General features: G+C 38.3%; 1 protein-coding gene across 6 annotated transcripts; it reads right to left on the bottom strand.

The window, feature by feature from the left end:
• Positions 1-10703: 10703 nt before the first annotated feature.
• On the bottom strand, positions 10704-23145 carry rno (rhinoceros). 6 transcript variants are annotated; one of them, XM_046611517.2, is made up of 10 exons: positions 23075-23145; positions 20683-20735; positions 20075-20592; positions 19566-19722; positions 19177-19329; positions 18770-19072; positions 18419-18592; positions 18126-18295; positions 17875-17998; positions 10704-17755 (listed from the first exon to the last, which is right to left on the bottom strand). In XM_046611517.2, exons 3-10 carry the CDS (start codon positions 20533-20535, stop codon positions 10781-10783), a joined length of 8517 nt encoding a protein of 2838 aa, XP_046467473.1. In that variant the 5' UTR covers positions 20536-20592; positions 20683-20735; positions 23075-23145; the 3' UTR covers positions 10704-10780. The 6 variants fall into 6 exon arrangements, with proteins under 6 accessions (XP_046467473.1, XP_046467470.1, XP_046467475.1 ...); XM_046611514.2 differs by lacking the exon at positions 23075-23145 and adding an exon at positions 22681-22957; XM_046611519.2 differs by lacking the exon at positions 23075-23145 and adding an exon at positions 22681-22957 and having other exon boundaries at positions 18770-19057.
• Between the last annotated feature and the right edge of the window lie 24 nt (positions 23146-23169).

The following is a 23169-nucleotide window of genomic DNA, read 5'->3' as shown; positions in this document are numbered from 1 at the left end:
GATACGCTGCGATCAACGCATCAAAAGTTACAGCCAAAAAACGAGACCTGCGTTTTCGACATATTTCAGCAGGTGCTTTTTCGCTCGCCGTTTTTCTCCTGTTGGGCCTACGCTCTTTTCGCTGCGTTTTCTGAGTTTCTGAGGGTCCAATTAGTCAGGTAAGGGTCATTCAAATCGAATCTGAGACCGAAAGTTTTTTGCCCGAAAAAAAAAGTAAGGCTAACCCCTTTGCATTTTTGGCGAAAATTTTCACGATTTTGAGAAGTGCCGGAATCATTTCTTTCATGCACTATTCCGACGTAATTTTGCGAGAGAAATTGATTGGGCGCAGTCCCGATACGCTGCGATCAACGCATCAAAAGTTAGAGCCAAAAAACGAGACCTGCGTTTTCGACATATTCCAGCAGGTGCTTTTTCTTTCGTAATTTCTCTCCTGTAGATCCCACGCTCTTTTCGCTGCGATTTCTGAGTTCCTGGGGGTCCAATTAGTCAGGAAAGGGTCATTTAAATCAAATCTGAGACCAAAAGTTTTTTGCCCAAAAAAAAAGGAAGGCTATAACCCCTTTGCATTTTTGGCGAAAATTTTCGCGATTTTGAAAAGTACCGGAATAATTTCTTTCATGCACTATTCCGACGTGATTTTGGGAGAGAAATAGATTGGGCGCAGTCCCGATACGCTGCGATCAACGCATCAAAAGTTACAGCCAAAAAACGAGACCTGCGTTTTCGACGTATTTCAGCAGGTGCTTTTTCTTTCGTAATTTCTCTCCTGTAGATCCCACGCTCTTTTCGCTGCGATTTCTGAGTTCCTGGGGGTCCAATTAGTCAGGAAAGGGTCATTTAAATCGAATATGAGACCAAAAGTTTTTTGCCCAAAAAAAAAGGAAGGCTAACCCCTTTGCATTTTTGGCGAAAATTTTCACGATTTTGAAAAGCACCGGAATGATTTCTTTTATGCACTATTCCGACGTAATTTTGGGAGAGAAATAGATTGGGCGCAGTCCCGATACGCTGCGATCAACGCATCAAAAGTTACAGCCAAAAAACGAGACCTGCGTTTTCGACATATTTCAGCAGGTGCTTTTTCGCTCGCCGTTTTTCTCCTGTTGGTCCTACGCTCTTTTCGCTGCGTCTTCTGAGTTTCTGAGGGTCCAATTAGTCAGGTAAGGGTCATTCAAATCGAATCTGAGACCGAAAGTTTTTTGCCCAAAAAAAAAAGTAAGGCTAACCGCTTTGCATTTTTGGCGAAAATTTTCACGATTTTGAGAAGTGCCGGAATCATTTCTTTCATGCACTATTCCGACGTAATTTTGCGAGAGAAATTGATTGGGCGCAGTCCCGATACGCTGCGATCAACGCATCAAAAGTTAGAGCCAAAAAACGAGACCTGCGTTTTCGACATATTTCAGCAGGTGCTTTTTCTTTCTTAATTTCTCTCCTGTAGATCCCACGCTCTTTTCGCTGCGATTTCTGAGTTCCTGGGGGTCCAATTAGTCAGGAAAGGGTCATTTAAATCGAATCTGAGACCAAAAGTTTTTTGCTCAAAAAAAAAGTAAGGCTAACCCCTTTGCATTTTTGGCGAAAATTTTCGCGATTTTGAAAAGTGCTGGAATAAATTCTCTCATGCACTATTCCGACGTAATTTTGCGAGAGAAATTGATTGGGCGCAGTCCCGATACGCTGCGATCAACGCATCAAAAGTTAGAGCCAAAAAACGAGACCTGCGTTTTCGACATATTTCAGCAGGTGCTTTTTCTTTCTTAATTTCTCTCCTGTAGATCCCACGCTCTTTTCGCTGCGATTTCTGAGTTCCTGGGGGTCCAATTAGTCAGGAAAGGGTCATTTAAATCGAATCTGAGACCAAAAGTTTTTTGCTCAAAAAAAAAGTAAGGCTAACCCCTTTGCATTTTTGGCGAAAATTTTCACGATTTTGAAAAGTACCGGAATGATTTCTTTTATGCACTATTCCGACGTAATTTTGGGAGAGAAATAGATTGGGCGCAGTCCCGATACGCTGCGATCAACGCATCAAAAGTTACAGCCAAAAAACGAGACCTGCGTTTTCGACATATTTCAGCAGGTGCTTTTTCTTTCGTAATTTCTCTCCTGTGGATCCCACGCTCTTTTCGCTGCGATTTCGGAGTTCCTGGGGGTCCAATTAGTCAGGAAAGGGTCATGTAAATCGAATCTGAGACCAAAATTTTTTTGCTCAAAAAAAAAGTCAGGCTAACCCCTTTGCATTTATGGCAAAAATTTTCGCGATTTTGAAAAGTGCCGGAATAAATTCTTTCATGCACTATTCCGACGTAATTTTGCGAGAGAAATCGATTGGGCGCAGTCCCGATACGCTGCGATCAACGCATCAAAAGTTACAGCCAAAAAACGAGACCTGCGTTTTCGACATATTTCAGCAGGTGCTTTTTCTTTCGTAATTTCTCTCCTGTGAATCCCACGCTCTTTTCGCTGCGATTTCGGAGTTCCTGGGGGTCCAATTAGTCAGGAAAGGGTCATTTAAATCGAATCTGAGACCAAAAGTTTTTTGCTCAAAAAAAAAGTCAGGCTAACCCCTTCGCATTTATGGCAAAAATTTTCGCGATTTTGAAAAGTGCCGGAATAAATTCTTTCATGCACTATTCCGACGTAATTTTGCGAGAGAAATCGATTGGGCGCAGTCCCGATACGCTGCGATCAACGCATCAAAAGTTACAGCCAAAAAACGAGACCTGCGTTTTCGACGTATTTCAGCAGGTGCTTTTTCTTTCGTAATTTCTCTCCTGTAGATCCCACACTCTTTTCGCTGCGATTTCTGAGTTCCTGGGGGTCCAATTAGTCAGGAAAGGGTCATTTAAATCGAATCTGAGACCAAAAGTTTTTTGCCCAAAAAAAAAGGAAGGCTAACCCCTTTGCATTTTTAGCGAAAATTTTCGCGATTTTGAGAAGTGCCGGAATAATTTCTTTTATGCACTATTCCGACGTAATTGTGGGAGAGAAATCGATTGGGCGCAGTCCCGATACGCTGCGATCAACGCATCAAAAGTTACAGCCAAAAAACGAGACCTGCGTTTTCGACATATTTCAGCAGGTGCTTTTTCTTTCGTAATTTCTCTCCTGTAGATCCCACGCTCTTTTCGCTGCGATTTCTGAGTTCCTGGGGGTCCAATTAGTCAGGAAAGGGTCATTTAAATCAAATCTGAGACCAAAAGTTTTTTGCCCAAAAAAAAAGGAAGGCTAACCCCTTTGCATTTTTGGCGAAAATTTTCGCGATTTTGAAAAGTACCGGAATAATTTCTTTCATGCACTATTCCGACGTGATTTTGGGAGAGAAATAGATTGGGCGCAGTCCCGATACGCTGCGATCAACGCATTAAAAGTTACAGCCAAAAAACGAGACCTGCGTTTTCGACGTATTTCAGCAGGTGCTTTTTCTTTCGTAATTTCTCTCCTGTAGATCCCACACTCTTTTCGCTGCGATTTCTGAGTTCCTGGGGGTCCAATTAGTCAGGAAAGGGTCATTTAAATCGAATCTGAGACCAAAAGTTTTTTGCCCAAAAAAAAAGGAAGGCTAACCCCTTTGCATTTTTAGCGAAAATTTTCGCGATTTTGAAAAGTGCCGGAATAATTTCTTTTATGCACTATTCCGACGTAATTGTGGGAGAGAAATAGATTGGGCGCAGTCCCGATACGCTGCGATCAACGCATCAAAAGTTACAGCCAAAAAACGAGACCTGCGTTTTCGACATATTTCAGCAGGTGCTTTTTCTTTCGTAATTTCTCTCCTGTGGATCCCACGCTCTTTTCGCTGCGATTTCGGAGTTCCTGGGGGTCCAATTAGTCAGGAAAGGGTCATTTAAATCGAATCTGAGACCAAAATTTTTTTGCTCAAAAAAAAAGTCAGGCTAACCCCTTTGCATTTATGGCAAAAATTTTCGCGATTTTGAAAAGTGCCGGAATAAATTCTTTCATGCACTATTCCGACGTAATTTTGCGAGAGAAATCGATTGGGCGCAGTCCCGATACGCTGCGATCAACGCATCAAAAGTTACAGCCAAAAAACGAGACCTGCGTTTTCGACATATTTCAGCAGGTGCTTTTTCTTTCGTAATTTCTCTCCTGTAGATCCCACGCTCTTTTCGCTGCGATTTCCGAGTTCCTGGGGGTCCAATTAGTCAGGAAAGGGTCATTTAAATCGAATATGAGACCAAAAGTTTTTTGCCCAAAAAAAAAGGAAGGCTAACCCCTTTGCATTTTTGGCGAAAATTTTCACGATTTTGAAAAGTACCGGAATGATTTCTTTTATGCACTATTCCGACGTAATTTTGGGAGAGAAATAGATTGGGCGCAGTCCCGATACGCTGCGATCAACGCATCAAAAGTTACAGCCAAAAAACGAGACCTGCGTTTTCGACATATTTCAGCAGGTGCTTTTTCGCTCGCCGTTTTTCTCCTGTTGGTCCTACGCTCTTTTCGCTGCGTTTTCTGAGTTTCTGAGGGTCCAATTAGTCAGGTAAGGGTCATTCAAATCGAATCTGAGACCGAAAGTTTTTTGCCCAAAAAAAAAAGTAATGCTAACCCCTTTGCATTTTTGGCGAAAATTTTCACGATTTTGAGAAGTGCCGGAATCATTTCTTTCATGCACTATTCCGACGTAATTCTGCGAGAGAAATTGATTGGGCGCAGTCCCGATACGCTGCGATCAACGCATCAAAAGTTACAGCCAAAAAACGAGACCTGCGTTTTCGACATATTTCAGCAGGTGCTTTTTCTTTTGTAATTTCTCTCCTGTAGATCCCACGCTCTTTTCGCTGCGATTTCTGAGTTTCTGAGGGTCCAATTAGTCAGGTAAGGGTCATTCAAATCGAATCTGGGACTACAAATTCTCGGCTCCAAAAATGAAGAAAAAGTAAGGCTCATAGAAAAAAAATTTTGGATGACGTCACTTTCTGATTATCCGAACATCCAAACTTTGGTTTTCAACTTCAATACTACGAATGATGTATTATACATGATATGTATGATACGTACGATATGATTATACAATATGATACGATGTATAATGATTTCAGTTTTTACACTTCAGACAAGAAATACGCACTGCCATCTTTTCTCCCGATTGCAGACTCAAGCGGCTTGGCCATTCGATGGTCAGCGGTGGGCTAAGGATTCATTCTTCAGTTAACGGGTCAGCTAGTAACGCTGCCGTTCTGCGACAGTTGGATGATAAAAATGTTTGCGCGTACATTTGAAATGTGTGTTAAAATACACTGGAAGTTCTAAGAAGGTTCGTTCTTTTATCTCCCTATCAAAAGAAAAAAAAGTCGCCGACCATCACCTTTTTAAGTCTTCAAATGGGGACATTGCGTTAAATACCGTCTCATATCCGGAGCATCCATTTCATCTCGATCAAAATTTGTGCATCCGTGATGTATTACAGTTACTCTGAATTTTTTTCCATACGAACACTTTTCGAAAAACAATTCTGCTTCTCTACCCAACGTAGATACTTCACTTGCGACTAGCTAAAACAGCGTTTCGATTCTATGCCTACGAAAATTTAAGATCGAGAGAAGAAATGAAAAGTTGTTGTAATAATTATGAATATTAATGTTACGGAATTCATCGAGCGCGTGTCAAATAGAATCCCATTTCGAAATGAATAATTCTTCTAATTTCATATTATAGCCGTACTATCGTTGATAATCTAGTTTGTCTCCAGGAAAATTATAAAATTTACGGCATGCATCACTCATTAATCATAAACGGATCATTATAATAATATCGTACATGGACCGTTTATACATACATACTTTTGGTCTCAGCATCATTATTACATCTGATCTATTATTATTTATGATATATGTATACATTCTTCTCTTGGGTACCTATACTTTAATTAAATCACTGTTTTCAGGGTTCGTACGCTTTTTAGAACCCAAAATTCCTTGACTTTTCGAGGTGTTCCAGCCTGAAAATAGGATTTTTTTCAGTAACCTTCCAAGAAATATCCTGCTGGTTAATGACAATTTTTCTGCTTAATAATACTAATACCTTCAATATTACCTAGTAATCAATTTAGTGTTCGACTACTAATTTACAAATAACAGCCAGCGATTTTCAGTAAGGAAAAAACGAAAGGAGGTTTGATATCAAGTAATGTACGTATAAGAACGAGTTTATTTCTCCAAGAAACTTAAAATTCCAGTCTCATTTTCGAAATTCCCTGACTTCTACCTGCTGTAAGAAACTCCCTGAGTTTTCCCGGTTCTTCAGGGTTTCCCTGTGGGTACGAATCCTGTGTTATGCTACGAATTTTGGAAGAAATTTATTCTCATTATTAATTTCTTGTATCGCCGACAAGTTGATAAGTACACACAGGCTAAGTACCGGCTTGGGCTTACCATTGCGAAGACTGTGTTACTCGGAAGATGAATGCAGCCGGCTTCATGTCGAAATTGGTAAGTCTCTGATGTTCTGCAATATTCGTCAGTCAACGATCGAGCAGATCGACATTTCTAAGTCGCACTTGATGAGTAGTCTCACGCGTTCACTTTGTACCTACTCAACTTCAGGCATCCATACCGATACTACTTTGGCTGCTACGAATGTCGTTGCGAGCCTGTTAGATAGAGTCGATAGAGCAGAACCCTCCTACGTTCCCAGGCCCTCCTGGGCCCACTCTCCCGACGAAAAGTGGACACAAAAATTTACCCAGGGGTATCCCTCTTTATATTCTTAATAACTAAGAGAGAGACGGTGAGGGAGCTTTGCTACAGAAATATCCTACCGTTACCTACTCAGTTAACATTGTAAGCCTTACAACCGAGTCGGTAAGAGTAAGGTACTGCCATTACCCCTACACCCGTCACGCCCTTTTGCTCGCGTTAAAAGAATATCCATGTATGGCTGTCTTCAGCGATCTTCAGTCAACTCTGTAGAAAAGAATTTCAGTCTGAAGTACATTGAATTGCCCGTGATCAGGGGCTTAACGCATTAGCGTTTTAGTACCTTTAGAATCGATCGATTGGAGAAATTTACACACAACTACACCTTACGTGCTATATTATAGTATTCTTCGTTATCAAACGAAAATCATTAATCTTGTTTAATCGCAAGCAAGGGTTTCACCATATTTTCATTGGTTATTTGAGAACCAACCACTAGCATCGATTTCTCAACTAAGCATATACATTTCTATGTTCCGCTAGAGTACGATGCTATGCATTCTTATGATTCAAATAGAACTAAATCATCCCTCACTTTTGAAGTTTAAAATCGAAAACGGCCTCATTTATGAAACGGATCGTATGATATGTATTGCAATAATTCTCCAATTTTTGTTCAAATTAGTAGATACAAATCATGAACTTCGCAATATTTCGAAAAAAAAAACTATCAACAGATACTCGTTTGTTAACTGAATATATCAAAACCAAATAACTGTATTCTTATTAGCAGATTATTCAAATTAAGTATTAGACAAGATCTATATATATATATATATTTAGCAAATCGATCTAGAATTGATCAACAGTCTAGATCAAACCGAATATTGATAATACTGACATTGTCAGAAGTTCGAGCCGTTTCCTCAATCTGCCAAAATACCCGATCGGGATTGCACACGATGTATTATTATTGGTTTCACACATGTGAAAAGTAAGGTAAAACTGTGCTCAGAAAAATTGTATCGTTTAGCATCCGTTCCTATGTATATAGTTATAACAATGTGGGTAAGAGTGTGTAATCAATTAACAAAATATGTAATAACTGAGTCACAAGAGACAGAATTTAAAAAACTGTAATTATTATTAATCGTAGTAATATGATTATTGACAATGACGCGGCTATGTGCACATTAAAACACCTTATCTTTATCTTACAAGACCAGCTTCTCTTGTACACTATATACAATAACTAAATATCATAGTACTTCATTTATATTATAATAAAACTATATAATATTAAATTTATTATTATTATCAATTATGTGTACGAAACAATCGAAAATTAACCAATATTTATATTACATTCTGTACAATATAGGCTTTTAAAACTTGATCTCTTATCACTGACAATGTACAGTACACACTGTAGGGTATGAAGTGCAGATTTGCAAATTGAATAGTAATTCGCGGAGCATATATGCAGCTAACGAAAGGAATTGCATAGGGAATATTCAAAAATTATAATCGCGACGTCTTACTGAATTATCAAATAGTTGATATTTTTTTCACAAATATTGCAAGTCCTTGCCGAGGCCAAGAGAACTGACAATGAATGTGTTGTGGGTGTGCAACAATTTTGCGAACTCCGCAATTAATATCAAGTACCTAAACGTTCTACAGGTTTCAAGAAAAACTCTTAGGGCAGTAAATAATTACTCGCCCATGTCAGTTACTCTGTGATGAAATAATATTGCCAAATTGACAAAGAGAGGATAAAAAATGTTCAAACCGCGACATTTTACCAAGTAATTCTCTTGGCCTATGGTAATCTAATCATCGAGACACTTTAACTATAGTAACAAAATAGTTGGAAGATAAGACCATACAACTTTACACAGCCGTCAAAAACTTTATACCAATCATATTACGAATTAATGATAAGTAAATATTCAGCAAAATACAATATATACAATTATTTAATCTTTCGATTGAAAATTTACATGCCGACTATTTTGCGAAATTCAAAACGAGATTTCACTTACAGCTGAAAGTTTACATACGTGAGTCTTTCACTTATTGCATATACTAATTACTTTTCTGATAAAATATAGCGGGTTGATTACACGTGGTAATTGGTTAGTACGGTTTTTTTTTTTGGCCAGAAAACGGAAACCCACAACAATGCAAAACAAAATATAAATGATACAGAAGTATTTTATACAAAAATTTATTTTAAAAAGTTATTAAATGCATAATCAATCTCACTATATTTTATACCCAAATAATATTCAATCATTTATAGCGATCAAAAACTGACGCATGTATTAATACCAACAACTTTCGGCTAAAACTGAATTCTTACTCTTCTATAGCATCACATTCCAGTAAAATTAGATATATATTCATTACGTCTTAGCAGCAAGTAGTTTTAGTAAGCGGAAAAAAAGATCTGTATATTCTGGAGCAATCACCAACTTTTGTACTTTGCTACTGAAATGTAATGGAGTGCCCTCTTATTTTATCACAATTATCTAAAATTCAACATGGTGTAAAAAATCAGTACAAAAAAAGAAAGACAAAATTTTTGCATTATTAACAAATGTACATTTTAGAAGTAGGATTCGAAACAATAACTAATATGATTACAAATTTTTGCACAATATCAACAGTTATACTATTTTGTTGGAAATTGGTTAGTCAAATTTATTAGTCGTGCTAAATAAGCAGATTGTGGATTTTTATCTACCGTGTAAGGGAGTTGAGTTCAATTCATAAGTTATTTTTTTTTTTTTTAAATCATAGAATTTTTAGTCATTAAAAATTGATACTGACCCAACACCCAATACTGATTGCTAAAACTAACTGTTACGCTTTAGATGATCTAGAATCTCTGTGCACTTAGGCAGTCGCAAATCCAATTACACACACAGTAGCATAGTTTGATGTTGAAATTGATTGACAAAATATATAAATCTTTTTCAATTAAGCTTTTCATCTCAAATAAATAATATGATCTGCGTAGCTGTGTTCATAAATAAATATATATGCTATACACTGCAGAGTTACGAAAGTTCACAAAACAAGTTTAAAAAAATACTCAACAACTGGGTGTTAACTAAAATAAGATATACGCCTTTCGAATAGATTACATAATAGCTGCAACTATACATAAAATAGTGATAAAAAAATCGTGGACACTTAATTTAATGACTCAGTTGGGCTGATTATTATTCGTTTAAACTTTAAGCAAATTTTACCACATGGTACATTGATTGTAGTAGTTATTTAAAAGACACACGTCATGATACTCTGCATGTTATATAGCAATAAAAATGATTATCTATATAAATTGATGTGAATGGATTTTCTTCTTTAAATAAACTGATAATCTAAATTCTTTTAGAAATAAAAAGTGATTTCTTTCATTACTATTATTATTCCTCGATTAATATGTATAATATATATATATATATATATTCATATACAACATATATATATGTATATATTGTATATATATATTTTATTAAACGTTAATAATAGTCTTCGGAAATATATTTATATGTATAGTATTTTATTAAAAGTAATTATATGTAATGTGTTTAAAATCACGATTTTAAACTGTGATTTTCTGAATATTTGTACAGGGTATTTATTTATTTTCATTTTTTCATTAAAATTTAGGGTGCCCAGAACGGTATCAAACGTTATTTGAATAAAATCATTTTCAATTGCCTTTATAAGAATATGAGTTTGAAATGACGTTACATTGTACAGTACGACAAATGAATGATACCTTAATTAACAACCTGCACTTTACTCTTGCAATGCACATGCTAATTGTGGTGTATTTTTTCGTTTTGGGCACTTTGTGACATTTCACTTCACCCGTCATCAGATCATCATTTACATGCCATTAGTAATATATATTACACAAAACTTTTTCTAGTGAGTCTCTGTCTCAACATTAATATAATATACATCATTTTTTGTGGTTTTTTTGTTAAATTTTTTTAATAATAATAATAATAATAATAATAATAATAATAATAATAATAATAATAATAATAATAATAATAATAATAATAAGAACCATTAATTACTGTATTATACAATTATTATCACCTAACTTGGCATCCCTGTGGGAGTGGTGCAGGCGGACAGCCTGGAGAGTTGTGAGCAGTATGTTGAGGCAGCATAGGAATATCGTCCTCCTTGGAAGATTGCTTTGTTGAGGATTCCTCGCTCTCCTTATCAACAACGGCCACATCTTCCCCTCTGGATATTAAATTTGAGGTCACTTTACCACTGTCGTCGCACGCACTACTGACCACCGGTGCTTTCAGTTCATATCCTTCTTGGCATCTAGTTAATTTTAACCTTATGGGTGTGACTTTTGCAGAACGGACATTCCTTAATGAAGTTATACTGGCATTTGGATCAGTTGGCAATTTTTCATCAACTCGACTATCCAGGGGGTAGCCCACTTCTTCCTTCGACGGTTCAGGTGGCGGAGGACCAACTCGACTGTCTTGGTTATCAGGATGATTGACTCTGCTTGCCTTGTCTCCGTCAACTATGCCAACCGGATTGATGCTGGGCACCTCATTTGACGTAGTTTCGTGAACATTAGTTGCTGAGTTGGTGCCTTTCCCTAATCTAATGATCAATTTTGGAGGGGCAGGGCCATCGCCCACAATTTCTACATGTCCCTCTTTTTTGTTAGATTGTTTCTTTTTCCTCTTACCATTCTTATCTTTTTTACTCTTGACTTTAGGCTTCTCGTCGTTATCGAATCCCGCCATAATCATTCGACGGAATTTCATCGATTCTCTTTTTAATTCTTCCATTGTCGGCAAGCTAGAAATACTGCTTAATCTTTTCTTTGGCGGTCTTATTCTACTACGATCATCTTGTTGCACGTTGCCCAATTCCTGTCCAATTATGCTATTGCCGATTTTTATTTTAAGCTTAGGAGCAAGACCGCTATTTGTTACTGTGGTTGCTGAAGGTCTTGTTTGTCTTCCTCTTCTTCTATCTATATTACTGGCACCTACACCACGCCGCCTGTCCGACGCACCTTCTTCGTCAGGTAAATCAAGGAAACTTCCCCCTCTTTCCTTTCTTCTTTTTTTCTCCATGTTTGCATCGACGACTGCTTTGTAATCCTCCCTAGTTGGGAAGCTAGTCATAGATGCAACTGCCTTAGGAATAGTAATTACATTTCGACTAACAGGTGGTATTGTAATTGGTGCCGAAGTTATATTGCCACAAGTAGAATCTTCCATGTTCATATCTTGAGTACAGTACTGCCGTAAGAGTTCTTTTTTTCTCATTCTACGCAGATTCGACGTTCCCGAAGCAACTGAGGCGTTAGTTGCTGCAGGAGTTATAATAACGGGTGCTTGTTGTGCAAGTGGAGGTGCAGAAGTCGCGGGTACATAATTAGCGTCCAAGAATGGGCCCTTAATTTTAACTTTCAACTGATTACGAGAATCTGTAAGCAGTACTTTATTGGACTCATTTATGTTTGACGAAGGCGCTTCTGCAGTTGGATTGGATATATGGCCATCTCTGCATGGGTCGGATTGCTTGCTTGCTATAAGAGCGGAATGTAATTCTTTCTCTAGGTCTTCATCAATATCCGGTAATGATTGGTCCGCAGATCCACTTGTAAAGGGGCCTAGTAAATGATTTGCATATGCTTGTGTGTGTATCGACGATGTTTGTGCATCAATTGTTGAGTTATAGGTTCTCATATCAACTGGTCCTGGTAGCAGCGGTAATACGGTGTCAGTAAATGGCTGCCCTGTTGTAGCTTCAGAATCTCCTATGCCAGCACTGTCATGAGCTGTTGGCGATGACAGCCTTCTCTCATCATTATATTTCTTATGTAAAGTAGGACTAGATAAATGAGAAGTTTGTAAGCCCTCATTTAGTATACTCAAACTTTCCCGTTTGTCGTTTACATCCGTGGATTTCTTCCTCTCGCGCATAGTACGCAGGTCTGCGATGTTTGTTTCATTTGTAGAATCTTCATCGGAATCAAAATCATACACAGTTCCCACTAACTTGCTACGTATGGTATCTTCGTTATTGTGCATTGCATTCACAATATTGACATTCGACATTGCAGTTGTTCCATGACTACCGCGTCCGCGTCCCCGACCTCGGCCTCGTCCACGATTCCTGTAACCGGCTTGTTGCGAAGATTTCGAAGCTCTGCTACGTGCTTTAGAAGCTGGAACAGTCTTTGAAGCTTCTTGACGTGGTGACTTTCCAGGAGATTTTCCCTGTAAGGACGTTACTCTGGCTGAAGATCTCGTTGGTTTTGCAGGAGATTTCTTTCCTGGTTGCGTAGATTTATTTTCAATTAACATCTCCTGAAGGGTATCAACAACTGAGTCGGACACTGGGGTTTCAGACATATTGTTCAAGAAAGGCATTGGCACCACAGGAGGACTTGGCTGTTGTTGTAATTCTTGAAGTTGTTGCTGTTGCAATTGTTGCTGTTGATGTACTTCCTGAGTCTGTTCTTGTTCCGAGATTATAGGTGGTGGTGGTGGAGGAGTTGGAATCTTTGTAGGTGATACCATGGCTGCGGTCAGAGCCATATTATGAGATGAAGAGGTAAATGCTGCTGTAAGTGGTGATGCTTGCATATTGAGAGAATCCTCCAGAGGCTTTGATACATGTGGTAAGAGAGATCCAGAGGTGGGAAAAGGTGCTCCAAAAGGTGGAGGAAACATGCCTGTGCCTGGTGACGGATACGGTAATGATGCTGCACAGGACTGAGGTGGAAATAATGAAACTGGACCAGCATACGTACTTGGCTCCGAATAGGAATGATAGGCTCCCGTCTCCATAGAACGTGGCGGGAAAGGAATTGGAGCCATATTTTTGTACGATGGAATAGTAGAGGGATCTTCATTCGAGGAAGCAGATGTAATTGACGATGACGTAGAACGACGTGAAGGTAATACTTGGCTCTCTGCCCACCTAGTATCCTGACGTGAGTTGCTAATATCATTGTAAGGTGATCCGCCTTGATTATAATCCTGCCTCATGTCCGACGACATTTCGTCTTTTTCTAAGACTTGAGCTTCAATATCATTAACTTGATCTTCCTCCGAGTTGGGTGGTTCGATCAGATGTCTGTTCACCATTTCCATTGGTGTTATTTCATCAACGATTTGACTTGGTAATTGTCCAACTTGTTGATCAATAATTTGAATTGGTGGCACTCTGGCCTCGGGATGTGGATCGACATGTTGCGCTGGGTGCATGAGCTGATGCGTTTGCTGAAACAGCTGATACTGTTCTTGAATATTCATATTAATTTGTGGATGCACAAGCACCTCATTATTGCTTTCTGACATTACAGCATCATTCGGATATTCATGTCCACTGTAGCGATGATTCTGACTTTCTATAAGCGTGTTGAGATGCACTTCGTTAGGATTGAAATTTTCCATACTCGGCGGTACCCATCGTTCATCAGCTTCAGCCCTATCCAACTTTTCTCTTTCTGCAACAGTGACCTTCCCAGTTTCACGTCCTTCGTTATTGTATGGTGCATAGGGCTCATTATTATGTGTATAACATGATTTGTCTTTTTCCTCTATACTTTGATTTTTGCAATCCAAGTCATCAGATATTTGGTTAATACTATCATTATGTTTCACATCAGACATAGGTTCAGGTTCCGGCTCTTTTAACTTAAGTTCCTTGTTCGATGAAATTTGTTCTGTAGGCTTTTCCAGTAGAATCTCTTCTTTCTTAACCTCCTCTTCTATCGCTACAGATTCCAGCTCAGGTTGTCCAGTATTTGATTTTTTCGATAGCTCCATTCTCAATTTTTCAACCAGATGTAGAGTTTCTCTTGCGCTATCTTCCTTAGAGTCTTCCTTGAACCAAAGTTCGTTATTAAAGGAAAACGTGAGCGGCGGAGCGCGTTCTTCTGGATCACGTGGTATACCGAACCCATCATCATTTACCATATCATCGACAGTTAATATATCATGTTCAAAGTCGAAAAATTCGGATACACTCGGATCTTTTCCTGCATGCTGGGGTGAAAATATCGAACGATTCGTAGATTTTCTTCGTTTATGGCAGTCTTTTTCACTTGCTTCAAGCTTCTCCGATGTACATTTTGACACAGTGTTGTCTCTAGTTTCTTTCGTGTCAACATTTGCTGTCGACATCTCAGTATCTTGGATTGATATTTCTGTGCGCGTATCAATTTTGTCTTCACTTTTCTTCTTACACTCTGGATATTGATCAGATATTATTTCACTAAAATCACTCGACCTCCTATCAACATCTGGTAATGTAGTTCCTACATCATTATTGCTACCTGGATGATGTTTGTAATGCTCATTCTTAACTGATTCTGTTGTAACAATCTTTGGATGGTATTCGTCCTTGTGTATACTTTCAGAATCCTTGCGAATTTCTTTCTCTATCTTAACATCAGAGTTCTTGGCTTTAGATAACTTATCGAGGTGTTCTCTTTTTTCGAGAAGTTTGTCTAAACCTCTGGATGATTTCTTGGGACTATCTCGTTCAGCTTTCCTTTGCTTTATTTCTTCCTCTAATGTATTGACTGAGCTTTTTGCAGCAGTCTTTTTGTATTTTTTATCATCAGTCTTTAGGGCGGTCTCTTCTAGTAGGTTTTTAGATGTGTCTAGTTCACTAATATTAGTGTCATTTTTGCTGTCACACTTTTCAGTTTCTATCTGTCGAGTGTCAGTTACCTTCTTCTCTATTTTCTTGAGCGAAGCCAGACTTTTGCTGTTCTTTTCCTCTTTTTGAGGTACTTCGCTTGATTTTCGTTTACGAGCATCAACTTTTGTTTTTGTAATGGCACTTGCTTCGTCTTTTCTTGTTGAAGTTGATTGCTGCTGATGTGGCTGTTTGGAAATCTGATTTGTTTTCTTTGCAGACTTGGGCCCAAGTAGATTTCGTGCCCCATCATTATCTCGACTCCCACTGAGTGGACTGCTCTGGTTTGAATGCTGATGTTGTGGGGTGATAACTTTTTTGGTCGATTCTCTTTGATCTGACTTTCTATCATGTGGTTGTTGTTGTTGTTGTTGTTGTGGTGCTGGTGGGTGTTGAGGTTGATGTTCTTTGGACGCTGAGAATCTACTTGATTCTTCTCTCTCAAAAGGCGGCGGCTGAAATTCGGGTCCATGCCGCCCGTCGGAAGTTTTAAGCTTCTTATCGGGCAGCTTTTTGACTTTTCGGCCAACCGACTTTTTCTGCGTAGTATCGGAATCCGTTGCATTATCTGCAGTTTTGTTGTAATGCCGTTTATTGAGCGTCTTTGCTTTAACTTCGTTACTGTTATCTGTATCGGAGGAGGTAGATGGTGAGTTAGCTAGCTCAATAGCAGGTGTAGTAGGAACATTTTGTGCAGTAGTTTTGCACTCGTCAGAGTCGCTACTACTGTCGGAAGAACTACTGCAACTACTACTGCTACTACTATCACTGTTACTGGACAATATTGAAGGTACCAAACTTTCCTGCTGCAATTTTCTCGTTTTCTTCGATGCCTCTTCTTTCTTCGGTGTTTCTTCTTTTTTCAATTCCTTCTTCCTAGGTTGTTCTGGAGAATCTTTCTTCGTTTTCACTTCAGGTATTTCTGCCACCTCTGGTTGACCAACCTTTGTACCCATGCCACTTTTAATATGTTCTGCTGCTTTTTTGGCTGCTTGCCTTTGCGGTACATATGCAAGAATTTCCGAACCATCCCCAAACTCTTTATCAAAATCATAAATATCGTTATTTTTAGAATCCTTATTAACTTTACCATCCCTCGGTTTACCTGATTTCTGCTTCACAGGTTTAGCAACCTTTACTTCGTCCGTAGGAGATTTTGTCATATCTGGCTCTATCGAAGGATCCTTTTTGCTCTGAGATCTTTGCATAATTTCGGATGCCTTTTTAGCTGCTTGCCTTTGCGGTACTATCAAAGCAGTTGGGACATATTCCTTCTTCTTCGACACCTTTGCATTATTATCCTTGCTCTTGGGAATTTCATCTGCTGAATGATCTTGACGTGATGTATCTTTAGTGGCAAAATTCTTTTGCGAATTTTTCGATATATCGGCGGCTGAAAATTCCTTTACAGCAGCCTTCGTTCGAAGAACAGCTCCGTGTGCATGCTCCTGTGAATCGGAATCAGTATCTGAGTATATGGCAGCAGCGTGAGACGGACCAAGACGTGAGGCAGATGTACTACCAAGCGGTAGCAGGTCATCACTGTCACTAGCAGAACCGCCTCCTTCAAGCTCCCTCTCCATTTGTTGCAAGGTACGTAACTTGCCTACATGCGTATCCGTTTTGTCGCTTTCACTACTGTCATGTAGTGCAGTCCGAGAACGACCAGGAACATTAGTTTTCTTATTTTTTCTCCTATTGGTTTGTGGTTTAGATGGAGCAGACTCTTCTTCTGTACTTGTATCAGTGTTTAGTTCAAGCTTCGGTGTTTTGTTCAAATTTTTATTTGGCGATTTAACTGTTGGTTTAGCGGTATCCGTTTCGCTATGGCTAATGGATGACAAATCACTGTCGTATAAACTTTTTCTTCTCACCGAGCCGTTCAGGTATAGCCTCTTATACGGATTATCTATTTTAGAATTTTCTTTCGACGCTCCGTTAAAATCAGTTTGAATTTTCTTCTCGTCGCTAGATACTGGCGTGGGGGATTTGATCCCTGCAATTCTTGCAACGATAACATCAAAATCATGTGTATGATCATTGGAGTACGGATCAGAGTACAAGCGATCGTATATCGAAGGCCCATGATTAGCTTCTAGTACCGCAGCTGCTGCAGTCGGAGGTAACAATGACCCAGACATAATCAGAGCTTGCTTATGAAAAGTTTGCTCGCGTAGTTTCAAGAATGTACGACATAGTTTCTCACGTCTTCCCACCATGTAACAAAGATTCCTTACGCGTTCAAGGTCTTGACGTAGCTGTACAAACGTACGCATTTTTTCCAAATCCGCAGCTTGTCCTTGAGCTCGAGCACCAGCACCTGATAGTTCACCGCATCGTGGTGCCAATAATGGCTTGTTATGTCCAGCCTGTAAATATTCGTTAACGTTAACGAGTCAAGTTTGTACTGACGTACTTATTATATTATTAGTAAAAAGTAATAAGTGATTTCAGTATAAATAGGGAAGAAAAAATAAATGAAACTTACTCTTCTCTTCAACTTCCAGTAATTATAAATATAAACAATGCCATCTGGGTCAACGTCTAGTTGTTGAGAAGTAATGTCTTTGAGACTGACATGCTTATCGAACTCTGCTTCAATTTCTTGCAGCCTATACAAAAAGACAATTTCGATTAGCAATTATCCAGTTCATATGGATATTTTCAATTCTCTGTAAGTTCACGTCATTCAGTGACTAAAGTTTCACATACTAGAGGCTGGTAAACACTTTCACATACTTAGCTGCACGTGCTTGATTCTTTTCTTCCGACGTCATATCCTTGCGCTTTCGTTTCCTCGCCTCACCGTCTTCAGAATCGGAAGCACCTTTCCCACTACTACCACCTACAGCTCCTCCGACGCCAACTTTGTCTTTAGTGTTGGTTCTACTATGCTTCTGACAGTATGACTGTGAAGCAATTTTGTTTAATTTTTAATTGACCTTTACTAGTACAAAAAAAAAATGTCGTTTTAACATAAACTAATCAATCAATACGGGTTTTGTAAAAATTCTGTGAACAAACATGCTTACTCTTAATTTAACACCATCATCTGCCATTTCGTCTTCGATTATTGCCTTCATCTCAAGTCCGTGTTTGAAAGCACAAGTAACGTGATACGCTGTTTTACAAGTTTTTATGCTGCATTGAATGCAAGCACCAACGCGTTCGCGACACAACACGCATATGAGTGCCCATCTGCTTTGCTATAAAAATTTATTGTTATATGTTAATTATCTTTAAAACATATCTGGCATATGTGGCTCCAATATTTTCTGCTAGACAATCTATTCCATAGATTTTACACTGCTCATAACGAACTACGGCTTATGATACTCGAAAATCATTTACCCCAACAGAAATTTAAACATATCTAAACCTACCGGAATACTAGATATTTTGGTGATTGGCTCCATTCTTTCAACACAACCAATGCTGACTTCAGGTATCCACAAAGCGCAAGAAACGTGTGCCCATTTTTGTCCACTTCGTGTACATTTCATTGCACCACCTTTGTTTGGACACAAAACACAATCCGGACGTTGGCTCAGAGAACATGTCCTACACAACCAGGAGCCCTCAGGTATTGAAGTGATCCCATAACAGGCCTGGTGTACGCAAATGTTGCAGCAATCGCAGAACACCATCTCGTTACCTTCTTCGGAATCAGGCTGTAACCAAACGTTCTGCTCATGTACCATCAACTATTGTACTATAAGCATCCAATCCAAATGATGTAACTGTTGTTGGAAAAATTCGTTTTTCTAGTAATTTCACATAATATACTCACAGATCTACAAACATCGCAGATGACATTTTCGTCAAATTCGATGCCAAGACCTTCTTCATTTTTTACAATCGTTTGAATTCGCTCCCAACAACAAACTTCAAGCTCTTCGATGACACGCTCCAGTTGCGGTTCAGTTATAGACGATTGACCAGCCTAAAAATGAGGAAATTTTTAAAGTTTAGTATAAAAAAATTTGGGATTTTATGCCATCTTTACTACGACAAATATCAATTAATTATTATGATCTATATCAAATAATTACAATTCTAAATATCTGGTTGCTGGAACGATATAACAAGAAATATCCGAAAGTTTTAATTACCTGTATTAGAGTACAAAATACAGTTTTAAAACTGTATTTTACTGATTTAAACAAATTTTCATTTTACCTGCGCCCTTTCCCCGTTGAGCACTCCAAGCCATGCAATATCGGTGTCATCAAGATCATATGCACATGCTTTCTCTGCACGTGCAGGTGTGGTACTCAAATGATGATCTTCTGAATTAAACCAATCATCCCGAGATATTCTTATAAACTTTTTTGGCCTGAAAACAAATTCAAAGTTAGGATTTGATAAAAAGAAGATATAATTGAAAAAAATACTATGACTTAAATACGAATATAAGAAAGACAAGCATAAAACACATTAGAACGGATAGAATCCTGGTTTAAGGCACAACAATAACTATCAATATCTGCGGAGTATCTATTTTTTAATTTAAAAAATTCATTCCATACAGAATCTGTAATGCTTTTACAATAATACAATTAGAAGAAGAGAAAAGAGAAAGAAAGAAGGATACCTAAGTTAGTTCGATGATTTTCATTCATCCATAAATCTGATATTTCGATATATAACAATATCATAGGAATATAAATGAAGAAAGTTTTACTCACAGTTTAAATTCACCATGCAGTTTGTTAGATGGTGAAGTTTGAGTGACAGTGACCGCAGGTTCAGGAAGAGAGTCTGGATTAACAGGCACCTGAACGCCTCTTTCCCATTCTTGTTTCCACTGATCTGTGATTACCCAATATTCATTCGGACTTAGAGGTTCACTGTCCGGTAATTTCATAGCACTGATCAGATCTTTGCGGAACAATTCAGCTGGAGCTTCTGTTGCGGAACGATTGTAAATAGTAGACTTGATATCGCTGAGGGGGCGGGGGGTCCAGGAGGCCCCCCCTTGACTGGATGACGCCATCGTTTCCTCCTCCTCAGAGGGCCCCAAAGCTGCTGCTGCCGCCAATGAGCTTGGGACTGCTGGGCCCAGGCGGCATTTACGTCTTTTAATCGTGCCCGGACAAGACGCCGGATCATTGTCGCTTCTGTTTATTCTCTTGCCTCGTTGTGCCATTCTACTAGACCAAATAAGCTAGTGATACGTGGCACATGCAGGTGAGCTGTGCACACCCTGAAAAATAATAATAAAACAATTTTTGGTTTTTCCGTGGAAACAGAGCATGAAAGATCACAGTGATTGTACAAATTATTGAATACTCACTACATAGCTGTCCATAGGATATTTATTATCTTGAAACTGAACGTCCTTTAGAACTGGAAGAAAATCAGAAAAAAAGGAATGGTCAGATATAGTAAAATACGATGGTGAAGATGGAGAAACTTATACAAACTACGTATTTAAAGTATGCGATTTCTAAGAACATTAATAAGTTACGATAAAATAACTCATGTTAACAACCGCTTTTTAAGCGACTAGCCAAAACAATATATTTGTCACATCTACTCATAATTACTACTGCAGATGCAGTGATCGATTCAACTCTCAATGTATTTTACAAGTACCAAGTTTTACCAGAGTTACATATACCTAGTTTTGCAACTCTATTTAGACATGGATTCGCAAAAAGCCTTATTTGGATGCAGATGGAAATAAAGTTTAAAAATGATATGATTACATTACGTGACAGGTCTACAATGAGTGTCTTGTGAAAAATTTAAACTTATACTAGAAAAATAAGTTACTAAGTTTCAACCAAATATGTGATATTTTAATATACATCTTTTGGAAGCAATGTACAGCTCTAACACACACAAGTAATTCTATTTTTCATGTTGTTTACACAAGCAAATCTGTGGTTCATACTGCTTAATCGATATTCACAGCGCAGTAGGTTATTTCAACTAAAAGGTCAATATTTCGAAAATACCCTAGTAATGGACCGCACGATTTGATTCGGCAATAATATAATTAACAATAGATAACAGAGTTTAATTTGAACATTTGAAAAAAAAAAGGCAGCGGACTTTCGATGAATGTAAACAAAGGTTGTAAGCACGGGTATAAAGTTTACCCGTAGAACATTACAAGGAGTTGGAATAGCAAACACCAGTTAATATCTATTTATAATTGTAAGTAACTATGGATTCAAAGAATCATTAGTACAGAATGACATGAATTAGTGTTACATATGAAGCATTAAATGAGAGAAAATCAAAGAAGAGTTTCACATAGCGCTTGTGAATGATTTTTGGCTGAGAAAACGGTAGGTCAAGACGACAATAGTTGTGAGACTGTTTAAAAATTAAGATATCTTAAAACAGGTGGTTTGCAGAACTTGTTTGCAATGAAATGAAAAAAATAGGTTATGGACAGACTAAGTTAGTTATTCATAACTTATCGGTGCGCAGGTTATTCGATCGGGTAATATCGGTATGTTAATCCCTGGGGGTTTTAGGGTAAGAGCCAATATTTGGGTGAAGAAAATAGGAATATCCAATTGGTATTTGCATCGAGATATTGTAGTTGAGAGGCAGTAATGGTAGGAATAGTCACCATAACACATTCCTGATGACTAGATGAAGAGAATTGGGTCCTGTTAGTTGGATGCGAATAAAGAAAAAGAGGTTATAAAAAAGTCACTGTTATCCGGGTAAATACACCCCCACTCGCGTGTATACCGATAAAACGTATCAGTTTAGTGGTTTTTTTTTAATGCAGTTGATGAATTTATTGAAAAAATGATTGAATAGATTAAAATCGTAAAAAGGTTGCTCCCATCCTAAAAGCATGTAAACATTGAGACGAAGCGATATCGTGTAATAAATAGCGTATTGTTTGTAAATATCTATCACTCACTGCACAAACTGAATAACAACGACACGACAATCGGCATAAAATCGCATGATATACACAAAACTACAGAAATTAGTGTGTTCACACGGAGAAAATGCTCACGGCTCCATTATGCTGCTGCCCAACAACATTGACAATATAGATGGCAGCACCCGCTCAATCCACACAGTCTACACACTCGAAATCCATTAAATACCTTATTATTGATCTATTAGCCGAATATACTTTTAGGGTGATAAGTAACCAAAATTAAATATGTCCACTGCTAAATCTATTATTTTAAATGTATGGGCCCGTTTTTAATACCGCAACTCCGTAAACGTTAAATGCGTACGTCTCTGTCAGCAGCCTAACCAACATGTCCTCATTAGTTATTCCACCAACATATAGTCAATCCATACTCACTCTCCAAAGATCCTACGTATCAGTATTACTTTTAAATCCTATTTCCCTGGGTCTCTTGAATAACGATTCATTTCAAATAATATTTTCACCAAATCAATAATATATTTACATAAATGGTGATACTAGCGTTTGGCGCCATCATGCCTGAAAAAATAACTGTAGAAGTATACCAAAGTCACGTGACATCAAAACGAGATCTCGCAATTCGTATTCACAGATTATAGATCAAAAGAGATCGAAATTCTATTAATGAGCAATAGCCCTATAGCAGCTCGACCGGTACGGTACGCCCCCTTCTCACGGCGTGTATCACGGTGCCCCATTATTAACGAAGCTCGTCCTAGCGCGCGGTTTATTTCGATTTTTCTCTATGTACTTTAATTATTCCTCTTACTGGGTTCTTCGTGCCTGCATGGTTACCCTGCCTGTCTTTGCCTTCGCTCTTCGACGCTCTTCGGCTCGTGGCGCGCAAACGTCACGTTGGTGACG

Source organism: Neodiprion pinetum, chromosome 2 (genome assembly GCF_021155775.2).
Source record: "Neodiprion pinetum isolate iyNeoPine1 chromosome 2, iyNeoPine1.2, whole genome shotgun sequence".
Lineage (NCBI taxonomy): Eukaryota > Metazoa > Arthropoda > Insecta > Hymenoptera > Diprionidae > Neodiprion > Neodiprion pinetum.
Note: the sequence above shows the minus strand (reverse complement) of the source record. Positions and strands in the feature narration are given on the sequence as shown.